The sequence below is a fragment of the Musca domestica genome, unplaced genomic scaffold, assembly GCF_030504385.1.
Source record: "Musca domestica strain aabys unplaced genomic scaffold, Musca_domestica.polishedcontigs.V.1.1 49, whole genome shotgun sequence".
NCBI lineage: Eukaryota > Metazoa > Arthropoda > Insecta > Diptera > Muscidae > Musca > Musca domestica.
Window position 1 is genome coordinate 7,412,740 of NW_026712344.1, and position 25,498 is coordinate 7,438,237.

General features: G+C 35.1%; 1 protein-coding gene across 1 annotated transcript; it reads right to left on the reverse strand.

Annotated features, from left to right (window-relative positions):
- Positions 1-6,310: 6,310 nt before the first annotated feature.
- Positions 6,311-13,282, reverse strand: LOC131804762 (uncharacterized). The gene is made up of 3 exons (XM_059127926.1): positions 12,749-13,282; positions 10,911-11,918; positions 6,311-6,418 (listed from the first exon to the last, which is right to left on the reverse strand). Exons 1-3 carry the CDS (start codon positions 13,280-13,282, stop codon positions 6,311-6,313), a joined length of 1,650 nt encoding a protein of 549 aa, XP_058983909.1.
- Positions 13,283-25,498: the final 12,216 nt, after the last annotated feature.

A 25,498-nucleotide genomic window follows, 5' to 3' on the forward strand; every position in this document is an offset into this window, starting at 1 on the left:
AGTGGCAGACACGTTTGATGCTCATTCGATTTAAGCATTCACCATGAAAATCTGAATCAATATAGACGTATTTCAACACGTTCTCAAGAAACAGTAACTCACGATATTTAGTATTGAATATCATGAATGTTTTCGGCATATTTTGCACCGGAATTGTTTGAAGTTTGGCAGTTTGGGAAATACATTCTTTTTATATAGGTTCTCCTATAGTCTCAATATATATGTGCCTCCCGATAATCCGTATTTTGATCATTTAAATCACATTTTTTTTTAAATTCAAAGCAAAATTTGATGGTTGTCCGTCAGTTGATTTGTGTGGTTCGACGACGAACTCTTTTGGTAATCGATTCAAATTTAGTAGTAAGATTATAAAATTAGGTGAAAATCAGTTCATATACCAGTAAAGAAAGTCCTAAAGTCGGGCGGGCCGATTTTATGATACCCTACACCACTTTGCTAATTTTGTTGAGCTCCACTTAATAATTAAAAGTTTTTATGGGAGAATTCAATCATACACGCTAGGATTATAATTATAAATTAAAATTCAACGGACTAAATATGCCGAAGCATTTGTATCTTTTAAATTCGGACTTGTATTGCCCATTTGGTGCAAAATTAATTTGAGATCAGATAAAGATATATATGGGAACTATATCCAAATCTGTACCGATCTCGATAAAATTTGGCAAAGATATTTCTGAGCTGTATTTGATATATTTCCCTGAATATCGTTGTTACGGAGTGCATATTACGGCTGTAGGTAACAAATACAACAAATCGGATGAACAATATATATGGGAGCTATAGCTATATCTGAACCGATCTTCATCAAATTTGGCATACTACCTTCTAGACTAAATTCTGTCGTATGTTGCAAATTCCATCCCATTTGGGATGGAATTTGGCACAATAAAAGGTAAATCGGAGGAAGTTATATATGGGAGCTATATCCAAATCTGAACCAATCTCGATAAAATTTAGCAAAGGTATTTCTGAGCTGCATTTGATATATTTCCCCAAATATTGTTGATACAGAGTGCATATTACGGCTGCGGAGGACAAAAATAACAAATCGGATGAACAATATATATGAGAGCTATAGCTATATCTGAACCGATTTCGATCAAATTTGGCATACTTATTTTCAGGTCTAATTTGGTTGTATGTGCAAAATTCCATACTATTCGGACTGATATTACACGTTTGATGCACAATAAAAGGCAAATCGGACGAAGATATATATCGGAGCTATATCTAATTTTTTATCTCCAATTTCAATAGGGTTCGTCCTTGGGCCAAACAAATGTTGTTTGCAAAATTTTATCTCAATCGGATAATAAATGCGACCTGCGTTTTGTTCACAAGAATACATGGGCAGACGGAGGGACATACGGACTGACATGCATAAATCAACTCAGAAAGAGATTCTATGCAGATCATCAAAAGGAACTATGGGTCTATCTCGTTTCCTTTTGCCTGTTACAAATAAATGCACAAAGACATAATACTCTGACCACCTTGTGTTGTAGGGTATAGTAACTAAAGCTTCTATAAACTTGTTTTATCCAATTTTGTATTTTAGGCCTCCAAATCAATTATATGCATTCTCTGAAAATAATATTCGGTACATGCTATTAGATACAGCCTTGTAATATCATGACAAAAATTTGTCGATATCGGTTCAGATATAGATATAACTAGCATGTGCATTTTTTGTGCCACATTTAAATTTGGGTAACATGATTTTGTTCCGATATGAATAAAATCTGTCAAGTTCTTTTAATCATTTCATACCTCATTAATACCTCGGTCAAATTTAATGGAAATCGATTCATACCATAAAATATAGCTCCAATATTTAAATTCCACCACAGGTCAAAGTTCAACAGCTCTAAAGACTCATAGATGTACGCCAGTATAATTAGTCTGATACTCACATATGGATAACCTCTGTGATAACATGTCATTTAAAAGGAGACCATACAAATGAAGCTTACAGTATTAAAATACTTGAAATACTTTTAAAAATTCCTTGATATAAAGCTCCACATTTTAAAAGTTTTCAAAAATGTTCTTGCACGGATTTAACATGAAGTTTGCAAACGCATATGGCTACCGATTAACTTATACAATATCCATGTGTTCGCTCACGTGGAAACACCGTTCGTTATTTAGACACATCTAACGATAATTGCAATTCCCTCTAATCTGCTTATACTGCATTAGATGCGATGCTCACGTTCCAAGATGTATCACATTCAGGCTAGCTGCCCGTCTGCCAATATCCGATACAAGTTGCTTGCAACTTCGTTTACCGTTGATAACTGCATCTGTGATACTTTAATTATCACTGACAAAGTCGACCACAAGGCTGGTGGGGAGAGTGTGGGTGTTAGTTGTATGCGCGAAAGTGTGCAAGTTTTGTGTGTGTGTGTGGCTACCACGAAATGGGAATAGCAGCATCAACACTATTAGTTGACTGCCAGCAGAATGATTTGTGATGTAACTAAGAAAATGATGACTATGTTGATAGAAGTCCACATGGAGGGACGATGACAAAGTCTTCTATATGTATTACGTGTATGGTGTTGGATTTTAATGGTGTACAGGCCTTTTTAAGGGCCACAATAAAGATTTATTCTTCCGGAAAATTGGAATAAAGAAAAAGCAGGTATATTTTTTTTTTCTGACACAATAAGATTAGATCGATCAGATGTATGAAAACCTTTGCTGCACAGTCCACACGCAATGGACTTTCTGGCAGTGCAGATGCGGAGTCGACCAGCCAGCGAAGATGAATCCGGCACTACTCTGAAAAAACTCCATGTAATTCCTTAAAAAAAGCTCTTAGTTTTATATCTATCCAGCCAAATACTGGACTTACAATTTTGGGAGGGTGTGTTCTACTCACTATGATTTCGAAAAGTACAAAACAGCATTGATACGTTTCATTGTCCTAGATACCTGTGACACTTTCGAAAGTGAACCTAAGGATCTTGGTGTTTTACGTGGTTGGAATTATTTGCGGTTTGCGGCAAAATCTGCAATGTTCGTGGTGGCTAAGTAGCCGGATATTGTAGTACAGGATTGCCCATATTCGACGGACCCATGTTGTTGTTCCAAGTAGATTTGTTTACATCAATTTTTGAATATGATATCTCTCAAATGGCCGCCTCTGGCGTTGATAACGTATTGTGCCCTTTTTGCTGCATTTTCCATAGTTTTTGCCAACATTTCGGCCGGAATAGCGGCTATTTCTTCACGAATGTTGTCCTTGAGCTCTTCTACGGTCCTTGGCTTGTTAACGTAAACATTTGACTTCAAATATCCCCACAAGAAGAAGTCAGGCGGCATCAAATCGGGCGAACGCCGTGGCCAGTCCAAATCACCACTTTTCGACATCAAATGGCCCGGAAACAAATTCTTCAGAAAATCGATTGTTATGCGACTTGTGTGCGGTGGAGCGCCGTCTTGTTGAAACCAGAACTACCTCATACGCTTTCGACGAATAATTGGCATCACAAAATTGGTCATCATGTCGCGATAACGCTCCTGATTGATGGTAACAGCATGGCCATTTTCATTTTGGAAGAAAAACGGCCCAATGACCATTTTCGCACTAACGCCGCATCAAACTGTGACTTTTTCGTAATGAAGAGGCACTTCTTGAATCTCTTGAGGATTTTCAGTGGCGTAAAAAAGGCAATTTTGCTTATTTACGGTCCCATTCAATGTGAAATGGGCTTCATCGGACATGATAATTTTGTTCCAGCGATGTTCTCGGCCGATCGCCTTGGTCGACATTTATATGGCCTCTTCGGATTAGAAAGAGCCTTACCACTCGAAAATTTTTCGTATAAACGCTTAATGGTGTTCTTAGAAGGCGCACTCCTCACATTTTTTTCACAATTGACTTCTTCTGTTGAATGTAAATTCCAACTATTTCAGAGCGCTCGCGTGGCGTGTATTGGTTCATGCTAAAAATCTGCTTGGACTGACGCTTCAAACGCGGTATGTCATTAAGCGATGTGACATCTCTGTCAAAAGTTATGGCGTTGCCAGATGGGTACGTCGAATATGGGTAACCCTGTGCTTTCGATAACGGAACGATCATTTACGAATGATACCATCGAGATATATGCAGAATTAGACTAAATACCGTTCTCTTTTGGAAACCATTTATTGGTTAAATCCATTTGAAATCTGCTTTTTCAGGAGTGGAGGTATCAGGAGCTCTGAAACATTTACCGCCGGTGAAAGAAGGGTAATCTGATGGTTGGTAGCGAATTCGTAAGCCTTTCGTCCAGCTTTTGAGATTTCTGAAATAACTCCTAACTACCTTTATAAGTGTACCGACATATGACCCCTAAATTTGCTGCAGGGGGAATAGATATCAGAAGAATATTTTAGTGGTTTTTTAGCCAAATATGAAGAAATCACGCTTGAATTCCATCCAGGAATAACTTTATTTCTGGAAAATTCCCACCAAAATGTTTTTGTACGCTTGTTGACAATATAATGAGTTGTCACTGGAATAATTTTACAGATGTCGGACTAGTAGCTTAGAAGAGAGAGCAGTCTTAAGTTGGTTGCAGTTTTTTCATCTCACCCTGTATAATATATAAACAAAAAAAACATATTCTTATACAAGGTAAATATATATTTTAAAGGTATTGAGGCCAGAAGAAGAATTTCTCTGTAATTCTAGTAAATTACTCTCTCTCTCTTTGAAGGATATGTGATGTCAACACTTTGGGAACTAAAAACAAGTTAAAAAACAGTAAGTTCGGCCGGGCCGAACTTTGAATATCCTCCACCATTTGGAACTAATTTAGAAATTTTCAAAAAATAAAATGCTTAAAAAATTCTATTACAATTTTAAAAATACCGAAGATAGTAGTTATATTGGAGTGTATACGACGTGGACCTACATATGCATTGTTTGTCATAAGCCATTACAATATTCAGCATCCATTACGAACGTCAAATACGACATCTAAAACAATTTCGGTGAGTATTGTACCTAAAATCGTCAAATACCGAATATAGAGAGGTACTGATATATGGCGCCTATACGAACACCTGGACCTGTATAGACAATTTTCTGTCACAGACTGAAGTTCCCATTATGAACTCTAAATACGTAATTTGAAACAATTCTGGTGAATAATGACGCTAAAATCATCAAAATACCGAATATTGGGAGGTACCGTTATATGGAGGCTATATGGAGACGTGAACCTGCACAGACGATTTTCTGTCATAGGATGTAGTATCCATTACGAACTTCAAATACCAAATTTGAAACAATTCCGGTTAATAATGTCGCTAAAATCATCAAAATATCGAATATAGGGAGGTACCGTTATATGGGAATTAGAATTTTAGGCTGATCAAGAATATATATACTTTATTGGGTCTGACATCATTATTTTGAGGAGTTACAAACGGAATGACAAAGTTAATATACCCTCCATAGTATGGTGGAGGGTATAAAAAATAATTAATTAATATTTGTCTATGCATCTTCCGTTAACTTTGCAAATCTAATTGTAAATACCTATATTAACTCAACTAATAAGTTAACACGACTTCGGGTGAAGGTCCATCAGCATATGTATTTTGGTTTGATTTAATTGAAATACAAAAAATACATTTAAACACTTCAAATCCAGAGCAACGTGAAATCTGTGGAAATATTTTGTAGCTCACATGCCTTTCATCATGTTTACCAGAACGAACCTGCAACATTTAAATCGTTCGTCAAACACACAAAATCCCATCTCTTTCTATTGAAAATGATGGAAATCCCCAGACTAAATCCAAACACAGTATCACATTTCATTGTCAACAAAATTAAACACTTCGATAAAATTATAATATATTTGTTTGTATACAAGGCAAAAAAAAAATAATAATAATAATATACCCATGGGAACATTAAAAATTCAATGACAGACTTCAGTCAAACGTTTGAGGCAAACAAAATTCACAGAGCAGAAGAGCACTTCATGTCTCCACACAATAGAAGTGATTTATAAACGTTTTTTGTCGTCTCTTCTTTTTCAATTTATGCTTAAAATCGTGCTACAATCGTTGATTTATCACATTTCTGATGGCTTTATTGTTTAAATACGACCAACCTCGTCAATTCGCCAGTCCGTCGGTCCGCTATGCTTGTCTGTCCAGCCAGTCAGTCAGTCATCTGTATCCCTTGATACCATTGAAAAATATTTTTAATTAAAAATTTCTGTTGAATGTATTTTCGCATGCTTGCCGCAACAATGAAATTGACTTTTTAAATGATTTCTTAAATGCCGCCCACTAAAATGCCAACAGCTTGAGCAGCAGCAGCATCGTCATCATCATCTGCGTTGTAGTCGCCGTCATCATCATCCTTGCTCGACACATGCCACAGCTGTGAAATACAGTGGCTTCATTGTGTGTTTACACTTAACCCATTCTGTTGGACGATTGTGGTTTGTCTGCTGCAGACATGTTTCAGCATTTATTTTTTTGTTCTTCTCCTCTTCTGTCCCTTCTGCTTCTTCGTTTTTTACAGTTCATTAGTTGGCATTTGTGTGTCCACTACTCGATGCAAATTGTTTGTTTGTGGAGAGGTCAAAATCTTTGGTATTTTGTTGTTGAACTTACGAAAGGAAATGACAAAACATATGGCGGTTTTACAGAAGGGAAACCGTAGTCAGGGCAAAGAAGGTAAGAGGATATGTAAAAAAAAATGTGGACTTTGAAAACATTGGATGTTTTCATATAATAACCAGTAAAGAAAGTCTTAAAGTCGGGCGGGGCCGACTCTATTATACCCTACACCAATTTGCTAATTTAGTAGAGCACCACATAACAATTAAGAGTTTTTATGGGAGAATTCTATCATACACGCTATGACTATAAGTATAATTTAAAGTTCAAAGGACTAAATACGCCGAAGCATCTGTATCTTTTAAATTCGGACTTGTATTGCCCATTTGATATACATGGGGGGCTATATCCAAATCTGAACCGATCTTGATAAAATTTGGCAAAGATATTTCTGAGCTGTATTTGATATATTTCCCTGAATATCGTTGTTACGGAGTGCATATTACGGTTGTGGGTAACAAATATAACAAATCGGATGAACAATATATATGGGAGCTATAGCTATATCTGATCCGATCTTCACCAAATTTGACATACTAGCTTCTAGACTAAATTCGGTCGTATGTGCCAAATTCCATCCCATTTGGGAGCTATATCCAAATCTGAACCGATCTCGATAAAATTTGGCAAATGTATTTCTGAGCTGTATTTGATATATTTCCCCAAATATTGTTGTTGAAGAGTGCATATTACGGTTGCGAAGGACAAAAATAACAAATCGGATGAACAATATGTATGGGAGCTATAGCTATATCAGAACCGATCTTCTCCAAATTAAACACAGTAGCTTCTAGACTCATTTCGGCCGTAAGTGCCAAATTTCATCCCATTTGGGCAAATATGAGACGTTTGGTGCACAATAAAAGGTAAATCGGACGATGTTATATATGGGAGATATATCCAAATCTGAACCGATCTCTATAAAATTTAGCAAAGGTATAAAAATGATTAAAAAATCGAATAATGTTACATGTATCATTTTATATAAACTCAGTCCAAATAGTTAGTAATCCTAATACTTTAGCGCCAGTTCAAGGCATTAAACACCGGTAAGTACTACTTACTGAGAAAGCCGTACAAAAAGGGTCATTTGTAAGGCAATAGGAAAGGTTTCAAAAAAAAAAACACACATTGAGAAAAAGTCATGAAATCGTTACTTGAATTGATATTACAGTTTTAACCTTATAGATCGCGGCTGAATGATTCAACCACTTTGTCAGTTTTGGCATTCTCTTTTCTACTTTTCGGTCGGTGTCTCACTTATAGCTTTACAGGACCGCACAAAAAGACGTTAAATCGCATGGTCTACGCGGGCAATTGACTGGTCCCGAATGTGAAATAAAATATTTAACTAACTCACCTCTCAATAAGCTTTTGAATTTGGTAAAAAGAGTGGATAATCTCACCTTTCACTATTACGTTACGATCATTGGTCATCATTAAGAAGAGGCCGATTAAGAAGCGCACAATGAACTTTCTGAAAAGAGGACGCATTTTTATATCCTCAGGCATATGGCTAGATAGAGTATATATCATTTGATACGGTCAAAACGTGTCTCATCGAAATAATGGTATCCTTACACCAAATCCGTTTCAGGACATTTGGAGTCGATCTAGCGATGTCCGTCCGTTTTCTGGCTGGCTGGTGCGCACAATATCTGTCGAAGGTAGTATCAAATTTGATCCAATCCATCCATCAGTCAACTTCTTCAAAGGTCGAAATTAAAAAAAAAATATATTTTACTGCACAGGAAGATAATGGATTAACCAATTTTGCTCCAACATACCAAATCTTAATATTTGCATCAGTGCTAGGTCAGGTGCGAAAAAAGAATAATATCGGTCACTCCATCAAGTACCTTCCCCACAAAGGGTCGAAATTTTAAATAATTATAAAATGTGATGTAAGAGTCCTATTGTCTTCAAATTACACACATCACAATATTTTTATTAACCAATAGTCTGATGTGAAGATGGAATATATTGGCTCAATCCTTCTGGTATCTCCCCCGCAAAGGGTCAAATTTTTTAATAACCAAAACGATTATAAAATCCGAAATAAGCATCCGGTTCTCTTCATATATCATACATCTCATTATTTCTACTTTTTAGTACCTCCCCCACAAAGGGTCAAAATTTTTAATAACCATGAAGCTCATCTCAATATTTCCATCAACTCAAGATCTGTTAGGCCTGAAAATAAGTATGCCAAATTTGATCGAAATCGGTTCAGATATAGCTATAGCTCCAATAGTAGTAGTAGTAGTAGTAGAGTATTTTTTATTTAAACATTTCAAATTCGTTACAGTGTATGTAATATTAAATTAAACTTTTATGTAATATTAAATAAAAAATTAGATATATAATATCGATAAGACAATAGCCTATGGCTGTCTGTCTGTAGCTTATGTTGTAATTTTTTTTTTATTTTATTATTATTATTATTTTTTAAGACATTGTTTGAAAATACAAATTGGGATTTAAAAGTTAAATTCAGATAATAGCTGATTTCTATATTGTGTACAAATTTTTATAAAACTTGCGACATATTTCCAATTTACAATATATCCATTTAAAATATTTATAAGGTCATCTTCCTTAAGCAGTGTCTTTTTGAAGAACATTATTCTAAATTCTTTAAATATGGGGCAGTTACAAAGAAAATGTTGAAGATTTTCAGCTTCCATCAAGTTGCATAAGGAGCAGAGTGGGTTCCTATTTGCATCTATATTATTGAGATTAAGTTTCATAATATCGCTTCTGGCTTTGAATATCCACATTTTCTCCTCTGACGTTAACAGCGAGTTGATGTAAGTTTGACCTACTGATGGGTCTAGCTTCGAGTAAATTCGGGTCGTTTGATTGGCTCTATTTATGGCATCGCACCAATATTTGTAATCTAATGTCTTTAGGAGGTGATCTTTTTTTTCCACAACTTCGCTTTTGGTACTATTTAAATTAAATGGTTCGATATTGTTTTGCATTAAGAGTGCACGAATATGCTTTGCCCAGTAAATGTCTTTTTGCAGAACTATTTTCGCCAGTTTGTGAGGTAATCGGTCGCTATTGTAATCAAATATGGCTCGAATGATATAATCCAAATGGGTTTTCAAGGAGAGGATATGGCTATGTTCCATGTCGGTTTCTAATCTTAATATGTATGTTGGTGTGAAATTTGGGAGTTTTAATATTTTCTTCCAGAAGTAAATTTCTAATTTGTCTACGTCCTCAAAATTTGTATATCCCCATATTTGCGCGCCATATTGTTGGATTGATCTGCAAACTGCTGAGAACAGTTTCCATTTTGACGTAATTGATACATCGGGCTTATTCAAAAAGGATTTCCATGTAGAGTTTATACAGTTTTTGGATGAGTTATTTCTTGCCAAAATGTGGTTTTTGAAAGAGAGCTTTGGTGTTAGTAACATCCCAAGATAGGTAAATTCCGAAGTAATTGTAATTGGTTCATTTTTGTAGAGCCATTTTTCATTTTGCGAGATTTTTCCACCTTTTCTGAATACCATTATTTTTGACTTTTCCAAGTTGACAGTAACATTCCATATACTACAATACTCTTCTAATTTATCTATCATTTTTTGTAGTACCTTCACGTCATTTGCCAGGATTACTATATCATCTGCATAAAGCAAAATTCTTATATTTAGGTCATCAATCTCGATACCGCCGCCGATGAACTCATGTAAATCGTCTAGGTATAGGGCAAATAGCAATGGGGACAGTAAACATCCTTGTTTTACTCCTGCTGACGTCGAAAATTTATCGGAGAGATCATGTCCTGTCCATACCATAAAGTTTGTATCATTATATACATTTTCTATAAATCTTATTACCTTTGTTGACACACCAAGGATATTTAATTTATATAGCATAGATTTTCTGCAAACATTGTCGAATGCCGCTTTAAAATCTACGAAGAACGCATATGTTTTCTTATCTTCATGCCAGTTGATATGGACCATCGAAGTGAGACTGAATATATTATCATTCGTCGAGTAGTATTTTCTAAAACCGGACTGATATTCATTGATCTTTTTGTGTTTTTCCGCCCAATTGTACAACCTTTCCGTAATAATTCCCATCATAATTTTTGGCAAGCAGTTCATAAAAGAGATCCCTCGATAGTTCTGAGCTTGTGTAGTGTCTCCCTTTTTAAATATAGGGTAGATTATGCTGGTAGAAAATGTCGAGTCAACGTTTCCAGAGTTGAAAACTTTGTTGCATGAATTTACGATTTCCTGTAGCAATTGTTCTGGAGCATTTTTGTAGAACTCGTATGGAATACGATCTTCTCCTGGAGCTTTATTTACTTTACATTTTCTTAAGACGTTCTTTAGCTCTGTCATTGAAATAGGCTTGTCCAAATCATCATCTATGAAAAAGTTTGGAGCGTACTGGATATCTGGTGATGTTTGCGGTGGGTTGAGCAATTTTTCAAAATGCCGTTTGAAGTCGTTTGGTTCGACGAATATTCCTCTTTGATTATTTGTATCATTTCGGATTTCCTTAGCTATTTTCCACCAATCTTTGCTATCTTTGACATTATCAAGTTTTCTTTCTAAACTGCTGAAATATTGCAGTTTAGCCAATCGGCATGCATCTTTATATATACGATTACTTTCTAGGTATTTGCGTTTGTTCTCTATTGTAGAGTCTTTCCGGAATCTGTTAAGTTTCTTCATGGAAGTTTTTCTAGCATTGTAGCATCTTGTATTGAACCATTTTTCATTTTTCGCAAAATTAGGTGTTTTTTTGAAGAAGATTTTTGATGCATCTTTAATAAGATTCGTTACATCTGAAAAGGTAAAAGTACCTTGATTACCACTTATTTCGATGAGTTCCAATACTTTATTCTGATAATCTGATGCTTTATTTGCATTCCACTTTAGCTTTGGCAGAAGTGTATTTAAGGTTTCTTTTTCGTTTTGTAGTTTGATATTTAATGATAATATTATTGGCATATGGTCAGACCAGGTTTTATTTTCGATTCGAAATTCATCAACGTTTGAAAGAAGATTATGGGAGACTGCGCATATGTCATTCACTGACGCTCCAACTGTGCTCACAAATGTAAATTCTCCACATTCATCCCCTTTAGTCATGCCATTTGTTATCAGCAAACCATGATCATAGCAAAAGTCGATGAAATTCTTTCCTCTGGTATTTATTTCGACATCCTTGGATTTTCTTTCCTCCAAACCCGCATAAAAAGTTGATTTCTGGTCTTCCTCAATTTCGATCTGCATATTGCCAATTCTTATATTTAAGTCACCAATTACTATTGGATTTTCTATATAATTCTCCTTCAGGAATAAGTCCAATTTTTGAAAATCTTCATTCCAGGTTGCTGACCTCATATATAGTGGTATTAGATGAAAACTATTTTGGTTGATTTTGAATTTGACGTAATTTATGCCAAATCTGCATTCAAAGCTGTATTTTAAACCAATATTTTTTAAAGTTTTTTTTACCCCAACAACACTACCTCCTATTCCTCTTCCAAATCTGCTATTTCTTGTTGCCGGATACCAAGTCGTACAAAAGTCACCAAAGTACTTTTTAAAAAAAACTATTTTATCTTGACAGATATGTGTCTCACAAAGGGCAATAATATCAAAATCGGCTAGATATTTGAAAAAATCTGGATATAATGTTTTATTTTCAAGTCCATGAATGTTGTACGAAATTATTTTTAGATTATGTTCTTCTGTGATGGGTTTGATTTTACATATATTTCGTTCAATTAGTTTTTTTGGATGACATTTTTTAGTAAATGCATATAATCTATATTTAAATCCGCTAGTTTATTACCATAGAGTTCTTTGAGTACCGTTTCGGCTTTATTACTTCCCGACATCAGTTCGCGGTTTTTTGAAAAATGTAGCCATTTATTTCCAATTTTGAGGGAATCATTTCTAACAAATATTTTATGCGTTTTATCAGTCTGAAGTATGGCTGATTTTATTTGCAAGAGAACTTTGCGATCTTGTTGTCTTTCTTCGCTCAAATCTCTCTCTATTATTATGGTAGACCCTGTTAAATTTTTGGTATTTTTAAATATTTTATGTACCATTTCCTCCGTCTGCATTTCAGCTACAACTCCAATTTTTCCATTGTTTGTATATAAAGTTCTTGCCATTTTAATTTTCAAATCATTAAGTTTCAAAACGTTTATACAGACATTTTCAACAGAATTTTTCGGTGAGCCTTGTTTCTTAATGCCTTTGAATATAACATTTTTGCGTTTACTCTGGTCAACTAGACGTCTTAAATTTTCATTGTCTCTTTCGCGTTCTGCTTTTAGCTTGTTGATTTCAGATCGTAATATTTCATTTTCATTTTTCAGATCTTCACATTTCTTATCGATTTCTGCGACGTTAGTTTTAATATCCTCAAAATCGCTCTTTGTAGCTAGATTTTTGAGTTTTTCATCCATAATACCTTCCATTGACTTTTGCATCATATTCATTAAATCTGAAACCTGTATATTTCCCACCAGTTTTTTCGACGAGCCTGGCATTTCATCGGGAGAAGTTTCAGTCAAGGTTCTCTTTGCAGATTGAAATGCAAGAGTTTGTTTCGATGATATTGGTGTTTGTGACATCGTGAACAGACCTTATACAAAAAAATGTTTATATTGGCAATGTTTTTTAAATACTGGTGTATATGGTGGTTGGCAACGCCGTATAATATGATTTGTCAGCTGTCAATTCTAGTTGAAATTATAAACAACTGTGGCATCCAACCAGTATTTGGATAGAAAGAGATCAGCTGGCGTTGTTAGTGTTCAAACAAATTGAGTGTTTTGTATTTCCAATGGATTTTATAAAAAGTGTGAAAATAAATTATTTAAAAAGTGAATACGTCACCAACATTTGACTACACTTCAAATTTAATCGATTGCCGCTTTCTCCGTCTCTTTGTTGTCCAAAATTTTCTGCTTATCGAAGCTTTGTAAGTGTGTTTTTTATTTGTTTATTACGGATCGTTTACAAGCGCGTGTATCTTCTTCACGTTTTTCCAACACAATCCCTCCAATATATATTTTTCATCCGATTTGTTATTTTAGTCCTCCGCAGCCGTAATATGCACTCTGTAACAACAATTGGGGAAATATGTCAAATACAGCTCAGAAATACCTTTGTTAAATTTTATCGAGATCGGTTCGGATTTGGATGTATCTCCCATATATAAGAGTATATATAATTTTATACACAGTATATATAATTTTATATTTCTTCTGTATATATAATTTTGAATAACCAAAACGATCCTAAAATCCGACTGTTATAAAGTTTCAAACATGCCATTATGTTTACTAACACACGATCTGCTTTGAAAATGGAATATATCAGCTTACTTCTTCTTATACTTCCCCCACAAATTTGTTTGAAAAACGAAACTCTCATAAACACGAAATAAGCATCCAACTTTCTTCAAATGTCACCCATCTAAACATTTTTGCTATTGAGCTTCTATTGAGCATACAATCTCGTCACTTGGGTGAAAAAGTTTTTTGTCATAGGAGTTATTTTTAAAATAACTCCTGGGGAGAATATCCCATACAAAAAATAAGGGAACTGATGAGGATTGGTGGCTCTTTCCGAAATCTATGTATTTCCTGCCTTACCCCCTGGTAAACATTACCATCGTTCTCCACTACTAAACAACAACAAAATACTATAGTATCCCGAACAAATATGCCAACAATGTTCTATTTTTGCTAACGCAAAATCTATTGTGAAAATTATATTGATATCTGCATTATGTTACCTCACCCACAAAGGATCACAATTTCCAATACTTATATCGGTCATATCTTGCGAAACAAGTCGTCGATTCTGTACAACTTGCTATATCTAAATATATCTCTTAACCAGAAATCTGATATGAATACATAATTTACCGGAATTTATGATTTCGTATAAAATTGGATACTTATTTTCGATTTTCTTTAAATTGAGTACATGCCAATACCTTTTTCTGTGTTAGATGAAGTGGAATATTTCGGTCCGCTATATCTGGTACCTCACGCATATTTCCACATTTTTCAAAAATTTGCACATATCTCATACAAAATATAGGAAGTGGACGATATAGTCCAAATATAGAACTTTGTAATATTTATATCAGACTTAGGCCAGATACGAATTGGACAATGTTGGCCTACTGCTTCGGAACCACCCCCCTCAAGGGTCAACAGTTTCAATAATCATAACTCAAGGCTGGGGGTATACATCTGTCGGCAAAATCTACTGATACTATTTAACTTGTACTAAAGATGTTTGACAGCGAAAAAACAAACAAGTTAAAAAGCAGTAAGTACGGCCGGGCCGAACTTTAAATACCCTCCACCATTTGGAACGAATTTGGAAATTTTCAGAAAATAAAATGATAAAAACATTCCGTTAAAATTTTAAAAATACCAAATATAGCCGTTATATTAAGGTGTATACGACGTGGGCCTACATAGGCATTGTTTGTCATAAGCCATTACCATATTCAAACTCGAAACTTGAAATAAACAGTGAATTATGTAGCTAAAATCGTCAAAATATCGCATATAGGGAGGTACCGTTATATCGGAGCTGTGCGAAGACCTGCACCTGCATAGATAATTATCTGTCACAGGCTGTAGCATCCATTACGAACTTCAAATACCACATCTCAAACAATTTCGATGGGTATTGTACCTAAAATCGTCAAAATACCGAATATAGGGAGGTACTGATATATGGGGCCTATACGAAGACCTGGACCTACATAGACAATTTTCTGTCACAGATTGTAGTTCTCATAACGAACTCCAAATACGTAATTTGAAACAACTCTGGTGAACAATGACGCTAAAATCATCAGAATACCGAATATTGGGAGGTACCCTTACATAGGGGCTATACGAAGACGTGGACCTGCACAGACATTTTTCTGTTTTAGGGTGTAGTATCCATTTCGAACTTCAAATACCAAATTTGAAACAATTCCGGTGAATAATGTCGATAAAATCATCAAAATACCGAATATCGGGTGGTACCGTTATATGGGGGCTATATGAAGACGTGGACCTGTACAGACATTTTTCTGTCTTAGGGTGTAGTATCCATTTCGAACTTCAAATACCAAATTTGAAACAATTCCGGTGAATAATGTCGATAAAATCATCAAAATACAGAATATCGGGTGGTACTGTTATATGGGGGCTATATGAAAACGTGGACCTACATGGCCCATTTACTGTCTACTGGAAAAATAAACATGTGTGCAAAATTTTAGCCATGCATCTCAATTCATTCGAAAGATAACGTGATTACAACAGACAGACAGACGGACATCGCTAAATCGACTTAGAATTTTACGCTGATCAAGAATATATATGTTGGGTCTGACATGAGTATTTCGAGGAGTTACAAACGGAATGGCAAAGTTAATGTACCCTCCATAGTATGGTGGAGGGTATAACAAGAAACACGCACGTTTCTGTTTAAACCAATAAACTAATATAATTAATAATTGCTAAAAGTCACTATGCTGTTTTTTATTGATTTATTTTAATTTATTATTAATAACTATTTATCATTCTTTAATTAGATTAAACAATATTAAAATTTGTTTCTGAAATAACTTCGATAGAATACATGGCGCCTGTCCACATGAGTGTTTCATCAGATTCTCTGCAATTAATAAAGGTTTTTCGGTGTGTTACATGACTGGTAGTATAAAAGCCACGCATTGGAATGGACAGCTTAAAGTAGGTTAACATGTGGTTGTGTAACATCTGTGAATACATTTTATTTATGTAGATTTGTCCTTGTAAAAGTAATTACATAAATAATTATATCCTACGCCACACTGTTGTTGATCATTTGTTTTTAACATGCAGAAGGAAACGGAATAGACCCATGGTTCCTTCTGAAGATTCCCATAGATCATATTCTGAGTCGATATACGCATGTCCATTCATGTATTTTTGTATTCAAAGTTTATGTGGAATCTATTGTCGAATTGATACATTTTCAAATTTATTGTGCGTATAATTACTTTACATAGGATGGATTTTGGCAAATTCGACCGAATACACAGTCTATATTTCGACAAAATCAGGTACAAGTCAGTGATACTTATGTCAAATTTTGTTGAGATTTGGATATTCAGATTCAGATTTGGATATAGCACTCATGGAAACCTTTATCCGAATTTATGTTTATTGTGTACCAAATGTTTAATATCAGCCCAAATCGAATGGATTTTGCTCTTTTAACCGAATTTTATATATAATGGAAACTAAGGCGACATTTGGTGAATCTTAGTACCAACACATATTTATACTTTACTACACTACGTGTTGCGGCTATTATAAGGTTGATTTGGCCAAAAATTAATTCAAACCTCGAAATATTGGTACTGGACATAAGTTGTTAAACATAGCAAAATCTAATTTCCGAACTAAGCGATAAATGCGATCTGTACTTTGTTTACGAAAATACACGGACAGACGGACAGGCAGACGGACGGACGGACAGACCTAATACTCTGACCACTTTGTGGTGTAGGGTATAAAAACGAATCTTTACGAATTGATCCAGTATTTTGAATAACCCCATATTAAGTGATTTCTAGGTGTTCCTCATTAAATGCAGGCTAAACTAATGTTGAACCCAACTAAAAGTTTGTCTAATTTGTAATATATATATCCAAATATTACAAATAAGTCAAAATTTTCATATCATTACATCTTGTCCCGAAAAGATTAGATGAATTCGTATTTATCGCCACATAATATTTGACATTAAGAACATTGTAAAACAACATTTAATTTTAAAACTTTTCTGAAGGCAAAGAAGACCCATAAAATAGGAGTCTAGGCAGACTTATAATGGAATTAAAACAAGCTATTTTATCTAAACATGTGTGTGTTATGTTATCCCTTTCATTTGATGACCTGCTTTGTTGTATTCGAACATATACGAACAGCCTACTAAATTAAAGATTTTGCAATTTTAACCACAAAGTATTCAACGGCAAATAGTAGAAATGTGAGTGTTTGTGAGTGTGTGTTTTTAGTCGAAAGCTATGGTTATTTAAAATGAAATTTGAGATTGTTGTGAGATGTTTGTGGTTTCTAATAAGAGGACTTTTTGTTTTGACATTTTCTCGCTTTGCTGACTTCATTTTCGAATTTAATGATTCGTAATATTTTCTCAATGATGAATAGGCTGTTGGAAAAGATAATGGAAATATAAAGGAATAAGGTCGGTCTGAAGCATTACAGTGGGGATGAACCTTATAAATGTTCTTTGTGCTTTAGATGTGATTTAAATAAAAGTGTATACGAATTTAGAAAAACTTTATGAGCCGACTTGCTAAATTATTTTAACACTACAATGCGGCAAAGTTTCCGCAGGTCCGAAATACTTTTGACTAGAATCAATGTTCCCTTAATAAAAATTTCCATATCTAAAAAAATAATTAAATATATAAATAAAAGCAAATTTTTTACCTTTCCTTTTCGAATAATAGCCATAGATCTGAAACTAACATTTTTAAAAATTATACGATCTCAAAAAGGATTGGTATTTGATGACGAAAATGTTATAGATATTTGAACGATTCGATTTTTCGGAAAGAACAGAAATTTCGCATTCAAAAAATTAGTTTCCATGTATATTGAATATTTCATTTTTATTTCATTCTTGGAATAATGTCGCATAGTCCACAAAAAGTTTTATCATGGAATTTGACCGAAACCACGAGGTCATGCAAATCTTCGTGGCATTTGCTTATATATTTACGCTCTATGGGGTGTTAATGGGTGCTCAAAACAATATTTGAAAATTTAGATTCCTTTACATGATTTCCTGTATCTTCGATATTTGGCGCGCGTTTCACATATTTGCGACTTCGTAAATTTTTGGAATTTTTCCTCATAAAATTTTGATCTATTTCACCAGTTAAATATTATAAAATAACCATCCTTAACTCTAACTTCAACAAAACTCCATGTGAAAGTCATTAGTTGAAAATTGATGAGTAACTGCAAAATCTAGACAATCTTTAGGTTTTTGATAGATTTTAAACCCCAAACATTTTGAGAACAACAGGCAACTATTTGGTCACTAACCCATGGAAAATTCGTGAGGATCGGACGATAATAACCACCTGTATTATATTATAAGTTTGATTGGGCCAAAAATTATGTAACACCTTGAAATATTGATTTCCCATATAGGAAAGTATATATGGATCTTTCTATCTCGCCGATCTGAGTCGATATAGCTATGTATGTCCGTCCGTCAAAGTCCGAAAAAGTCAAGTTTTCTTCAAAACATTGTTAACTACTGCACATTTCTTCGGATTTTATATTTTTGTGACTACTGCTTTCTAATGTGCTAATTTTGCATCCTAATTAATTAATTTATATTCATATTTACACACCCTTATTCAGGGATTTCCCCTTCACCAATCCCACTCACAAAATAAAATATTATCTTGACAGCCGGAATAATTATGTTGTCAAATTATATACAATAAAGGCAATGAAAACGATATCTACAGCCACAATGTTCACACGGGTGGTGTCCACAAAACTTGGCTTAAATGCAATGGTGAGCAATGTGGAATGCTCATCGGATATGCCATTGTTTGAAGAGATGATGATAGCTTAGGAACAGTCTTTAGCATTTGACAGGAGTGACATGTATTGTCATCACCAGAAACAGAATAGCCGGGTATGGAAAAACGCCAGATATATTAGTGCCAACAACAGAATAGGACCGAACTGAGCAGAACAAACGCCCATTGAAATATATTATAAAACACAACACATTCGATTACATAGTATGAAGTGGTACAAATAAACCAACTGTAGGCCAACTACACACATACACATGTGTATTTACATGGTAGGATGGACTACTGTGCATTTTCAATTGTGGTAGATTTCTCTTGCGGCCTTCTGCAAACGTACATTCAAATGTATGTATGTAGTTTATATCTATTGTTATTTATATTTGTTCGAATGATAAGGTTTTGATTGTGTAAAGTGTAAATTACATCGGAGTAACCAACAGAGCAACAACAATATTGTTGTACACTAGCCAAAACAATTACAGATTGATGTGTGTTTAGGATAGTTTTGTATTCTTTCCATGAAGTGGATATGGAAGTGTGAAGTATTCGTCGGTTTTACCAACTTCATTACGAATGAAACACTGAATGATTTAATGAACTCTCTAACTCACACACACACACATACATTATCAACATGGTTGCACTATACACCACGAGTTGTTTATTGGATATTTTTTTATTTTTAGCAACGGGAATTTGCGTTCCAGGCAAGTTAGATAATAGGATCAATTTTAAAAAGTAAAATAAGTGGGGTCCAAAAAGATATTATTATAGAATATATATAGGGATATTAGCTATATTGCGCAAATGATATTTGGATTGGCCGTTCATATTTAGAAGTGTTTGGATATTTGGTACTTTTGTTTTCGAACCTTACAACACTATGTGCGGGGGGTACTTAAATTTCGATTGGGCCAAAAATTATGTAACAACTCGAAATATTGATCCTGCATAGAGGATGCTATATACTGATCTTCCTACTTCGGCGAGCTGAATTGATCTAGCTATGAGTGTCCCCCAGTCCGTCTGTACTTCTGTCCATTATAAATTGTAATCGCGCTAAAGGTCGCAATTAGGGTCCGACCTTCACTGAATTTTGCATCGAGTATCCCCACTTGCAGTAGTCAGTACGGGGTGAGATGAAAAAATTGCAACCAACTTCAGATTGCTGTCATATCAAAGGCACTCGCCCGAAAGCTGTTAAAATTTTTCAAGTGACAGCTCATTATATTGTTTACAAGCGCACAAAAACATTTTGGCGAGAAGTTTCCAGAAAAAAGTTATTCGTGACGGAATTCAAGCATGATAATTTGATTCCTTCATATTTGGCTGGAAAACCACAAGTGGCTACCGTTAGAGCACTCCAGTATTTAAATGTGATGGTGTGGACCTCCATAACAGCCGATGGTCGCTCTCCGCTTGTATTAATCGATCGTGGCGTCAGAATAAATGCCGAATATCATCACGAAAATATTCTGGAGGGTGTATTAAAGCCTTGGGCACGCCAACATTTTGACAAATGGGGTTCCTCGTTTCATTTCCAGCGCATAATGGCCACCAAAATCGCTGTATACCAATCTGTTGGACTATTGTGTCTGGAGTATTTTGGAAAGCAAGGTTTGCATTAAAAAAAACCTAAAGTGTCGATCACCTCAAGCAAGCGCTTCGCCGGGAATGGGCCAAAATACCGCAGAGCAACATTTGGGCAGCGTGTGATAATTGGTTGTTTGAAGGTCATAATTCATGCCAAAGGTGACCAATTCGAACAAATCTAAACTTATTCTAACATTTGATGGTATTTCCGATTTTTTTTCTGTCATTCAATAAAATTAAAAAAATAAATTTAAAAATTATGGTCTTTGACTATGTTGCAGTCAAATTTTAGAATAAGTTTAGATTTGGTCACCTTTGGCACTAATTATGTCTCTCAAACGGTCAATGAAACCGTCACACACAGACCGAATGTTGCTCTGCAGTATTTTGGCCCATTGCCTGCGCTTGCTTGAGGTGAAGTACCCTTTGGTATTTGTAGTGCCGACCTTGCTTTCCACAATACTCCAGGCACAATAGTCCAACGGATTAGTACGAGACACAAACGATTTATTCACATTTAAATGCTGGAGTGCTCCCTCCCTCTGAAATTCCGTCCATGAAATTCCATGAATTTCTGGAAAATTTTCATCAAAATGCTGTCACTGGAATAATTTTAACAGCTGTCGGACGAGTGGCTTGGAAATGACAGCAGTCTGAAGTTGGTTGCAGATTTTCCATCACACCCTGTAAATGTGGCTTTAAATTTACCTATATAACGAGTATCGGGTGGACCTATTTTCTACCAAAGAATGGGTACAATCACATTGCGAACTTTCAAACAACGTTTTGAAAAGTGTCGTTAGAATCATAGAAAGGTCGAATATCTGGAAACACTGTTACGCTAAAACGTGGACCCATTACGAACTCCAAATACAAATCCTGAAAATCCCTTAACAAATGGGCTTAAGACCAAATAAATATGGAATAAATAATACAAACAGGAAGTCCGGACAAAACATTTTACGGGCCAGTGGATAAGACTGAAAAAACATTGGAAAACTTTCTCTGCTATTTTCCAGCTATTTAATATCAGATCACATTTTTTTTTGGAAAAACTAGGGGAATTTCTGGTTTTAAAAAAATTAATTAATTAATTAAATTAAAATCGCTTTTTTCTTAAACTTCTTTAAACTTTTCAGAATAAAAATGTAGAACTCACACATTTTGTTATTTTCAAACCAATCAACTAATTGGCCAGATTCAATATTGTAGTCTAGAGAGACTAACTAAGTAATTAACGAGTAAAGAAAGGCCAAAGTTGGACTGGACTGACTTTATAATACCCTACACCACTTTGCATATATAGCAGAGCTTAATATAACAAATAAATGTTATTATGGGGAATTTATGAGAATTAGAACATACCAACTATGATACTTATGGGAGCTATATCTAAATCTAATCCGATCTCTGTAAAATTAAGCAGAGGTATTTCAATGCTGTATCGAATAGTTGGCACCAAATATCGTTGTTACGGAGTACATATTACGGATGTGGAGGAGAAATTTAACAAATTGGGCGAAGAATATATATATATGTGAGCTTTAGGTAAATGTTGACAGATTATCTATAATTTCAAAGAAATATATTGTGCAAAGTTTAATCTTGATCGGACAATAAATGCGACCTGTACAGGGTTGCCTATATTCGACGGACCCATCTGGCAACGCCATAACTTTTGACAGAGATGTCACATCGCTTAATGACGTACCGCGTTTGAAGCGTCAGTCCAAGCAGATTTTTACCATGAACCAATACACGCCACGCGAGCGCTCTGAAATAGTCAATTGTGTTAATTGAAGTCAATTTTGAAAACTCACTTAAAACATTAAAAAATGTGAGAAGTGCGCCTTCTAAGAACACCATTAAGCGTTTATACGGAAAATTTTCGACTGGTAAGGCTCTTTCTAATCCGAAGAGGCCATATAAAAGTCGACCAAGGCGATCGGCCGAGAATATCGCTGCCGTACGAGCCAGTGTTGAGAGGTCCAGAAGAACATCCCAAAAACGCCGTTCTCAGCAGTTGGACATGGCTCGGTCCACTTTACAACGGATTATTCGCATTGATTTGCATTTGTTCCCGTACAAAATTCAATTGACGCAAAGAATGTTGCCTGCGGACAAGCATCGTCGAATATGGGCAACCCTGTACTTTATTTACAAAAATACGTTTACAGACAGATACACGGACATGAATAAATCGATTCAGAATGTGATTCTACGCAGATCATCAAAAGGAACTATGGGTCAAACTCGCTTCCTTCTCTATGTTACAAGTATATAATACCCAGACCACTGCACTGCTGCAGGGTATAAAAATATTAACAATGTATTGCTTCATAATCTATGTTGTGTAATTATATTATAATTGGTCTTGCGGATTTAATGTTTTCTTACCTCTTCACCATTTTGTTCAACCCTCCATCTAAGTCCTGGAGTTATATTTCGTCTGACAGTGTGTGTGTGTGCTAATTTAAAATTCTGTTTTTATGCTTTCCTTCTCACTGACACAAATTCAATAGTTACTAATTAGATATCAACCTAATTGCTGTTGACTATTTACAATGTTTGTGGGTCATTGTTTTACATTTAGCAGCGTAGGCATTTTAGTGGTTTAATAGTGGTACAGTTGAGAGCAAAACTAACTTAAGTGATCTGTTAGCATTTAAAATGTACAATTAGTTAAATAGTATTTTTGGACTAAAAAGCGGCCACACGAACAAATATGATTTTAAATTGCTTAATAACTGCTTAATAAAATTTATTAAGACTATTGTCTACATCGTGAACGAAATTTACACAGCGGAACGATGTATGCACAGTTTGGAATGCAATGATGACAACTTGGTGCTTTTCCAGCAGAAATCTTTTGAGTTTCGATGTGTGAGTAATAAACAGGTTATAATTACTTTTACGAGTGTAAAGGTGCAGCTACATGAGAGCTTTTTTCCTGGTTTAAGCCATCGTCTGGCTTCTTCGTAGATGAACAAAGGAGTTTTAGGTTGACTTAGTTCAACTTTGACCCATTATTTTACCTAGCTTACCCTACGCTCCTATAATATTTTACGAAGAAGCCAACCGACGACTTAAAGGTGAGAATACATAAAATGCCTTTTTGACTACCTTAAGTCATCAACTGGCTTCTTCGTAAAGGAACAAAGGAATTTTAGGCTGACTCAGTTCGATTTTGCCCCACGCTCCTTTGTTCTTTTCCGAAGAAGCCAGACTTAAGCCTTAAGGAAGTCAAAAAAAGCGTTGAAAAGCCGAAATAACGGATTGAAACCCTAGGTCTTTTTGGATCAAATCTGTTTCATGACATTTGGAGTCGATCTAGCGATGTCCGTCCGTTCGTGCGTCTGGCTGGATGGTGCGCACGACAACTCTCGAAGGGAGTATCCGATTTGATCCAACATTGGTACATCGTAATATTATTGTCAAACATAGATCGAGTTTGGAGATGGGCAATATTGGTCCACTCCTTCTGATACCTCCCACACAAAAAATCAAAATTTTCAAAGAAAATAATTTACTGCACAGAAAGAGAAAGAATAATCCAAATTTTGCTTCAACTTTTGCAAATCCTAATATTTGTATTTGGTCAGGTGCGAAAATGGACAATATCGTTCCACTCCATCAAGTACCTACCCCACAAAGGGCCAAAAATTTGATAAATTATAAGTCTTATAAAATGTGATGTAAGAGTCCGATTGTCTTTAAATTACACACATCACAATATTTTTATTAACACAAGAGCTGGTGTGAAAATGATACATCGGTCCACTCCTTCTGGTACCTACCCCACAAAGGGTCAACATTTTGAGTTACCATGAAGTTCATAAAACGCGAAAATAACATCCGATTTCATTCAGACTTTGTACATCTCAATATTTCTATCAGCACAAGATCTGTTGTAAAGATGGTAGAGATCGAACCATTTCTTCTGGCACCTCCCCCACAAAGGGTCAAAATTTTGAATATTTATGAAGCTCATAAAACTCGAAATTAACATCCGATTCCATTCAGACTTGGCATATCTCGACATTTTTACTAATACAAGATCTGTCAAACAGATGGTAGATATTGGACCTTTTCTTCTAGTACCTCCCCCACAAAGAGTCAAAGTTCTGAATAACAATGAAGTGCACCAATATTGCCAATATCTATAATTGATCTAAGTTTAAGTTGAAAATATGACGATGTGATGACCGTGTGAGGAAAAAAGCAGAAGGCTGGATCGACTCCAATTGATCTAAAACGGGTTTTACATCTTCTTAATATCACCAAAAAATAGCTGAATTTTAATAAGATTATAAAGTGAAATAAGTTATTTTTTCGTTCAAGGTTTCATTTAAAAACGGCATTGTATTGTATATGCATGTCCTACACATCTCGATACACACTGTGTCTGTTCAATGTGTGTGTGTGTGTGTGGGTATACATACATATAACTTGCTGTATTTTGTTACAGTTTTGTTATTGATACAGATACTGGCCACTGGGTCACCACGTAAATTTTTGATCCATGACAGCGTTGATGTTCATTAAATGAAACATGTGCCAGCCACCAGTACTCACTGCAGTTTGTTCGATACATTAAACT

Bases quoted from the DNA above. Each gene is read 5' to 3' on its own strand.
- LOC131804762 (XM_059127926.1), bottom strand. From the start codon at position 13,282: ATGTCACAAACACCAATATCATCGAAACAAACTCTTGCATTTCAATCT. The intron at 11,919-12,748 runs GTACATAAAATA...GGCAATATGCAG, and splicing joins AAATGCAGACGGAGGAAATG to ATCGAAATTGAGGAAGACCA. The intron at 6,419-10,910 runs GTAAATTCATGC...TGTATTTCACAG, and splicing joins AACAATTGCTACAGGAAATC to CTGTGGCATGTGTCGAGCAA.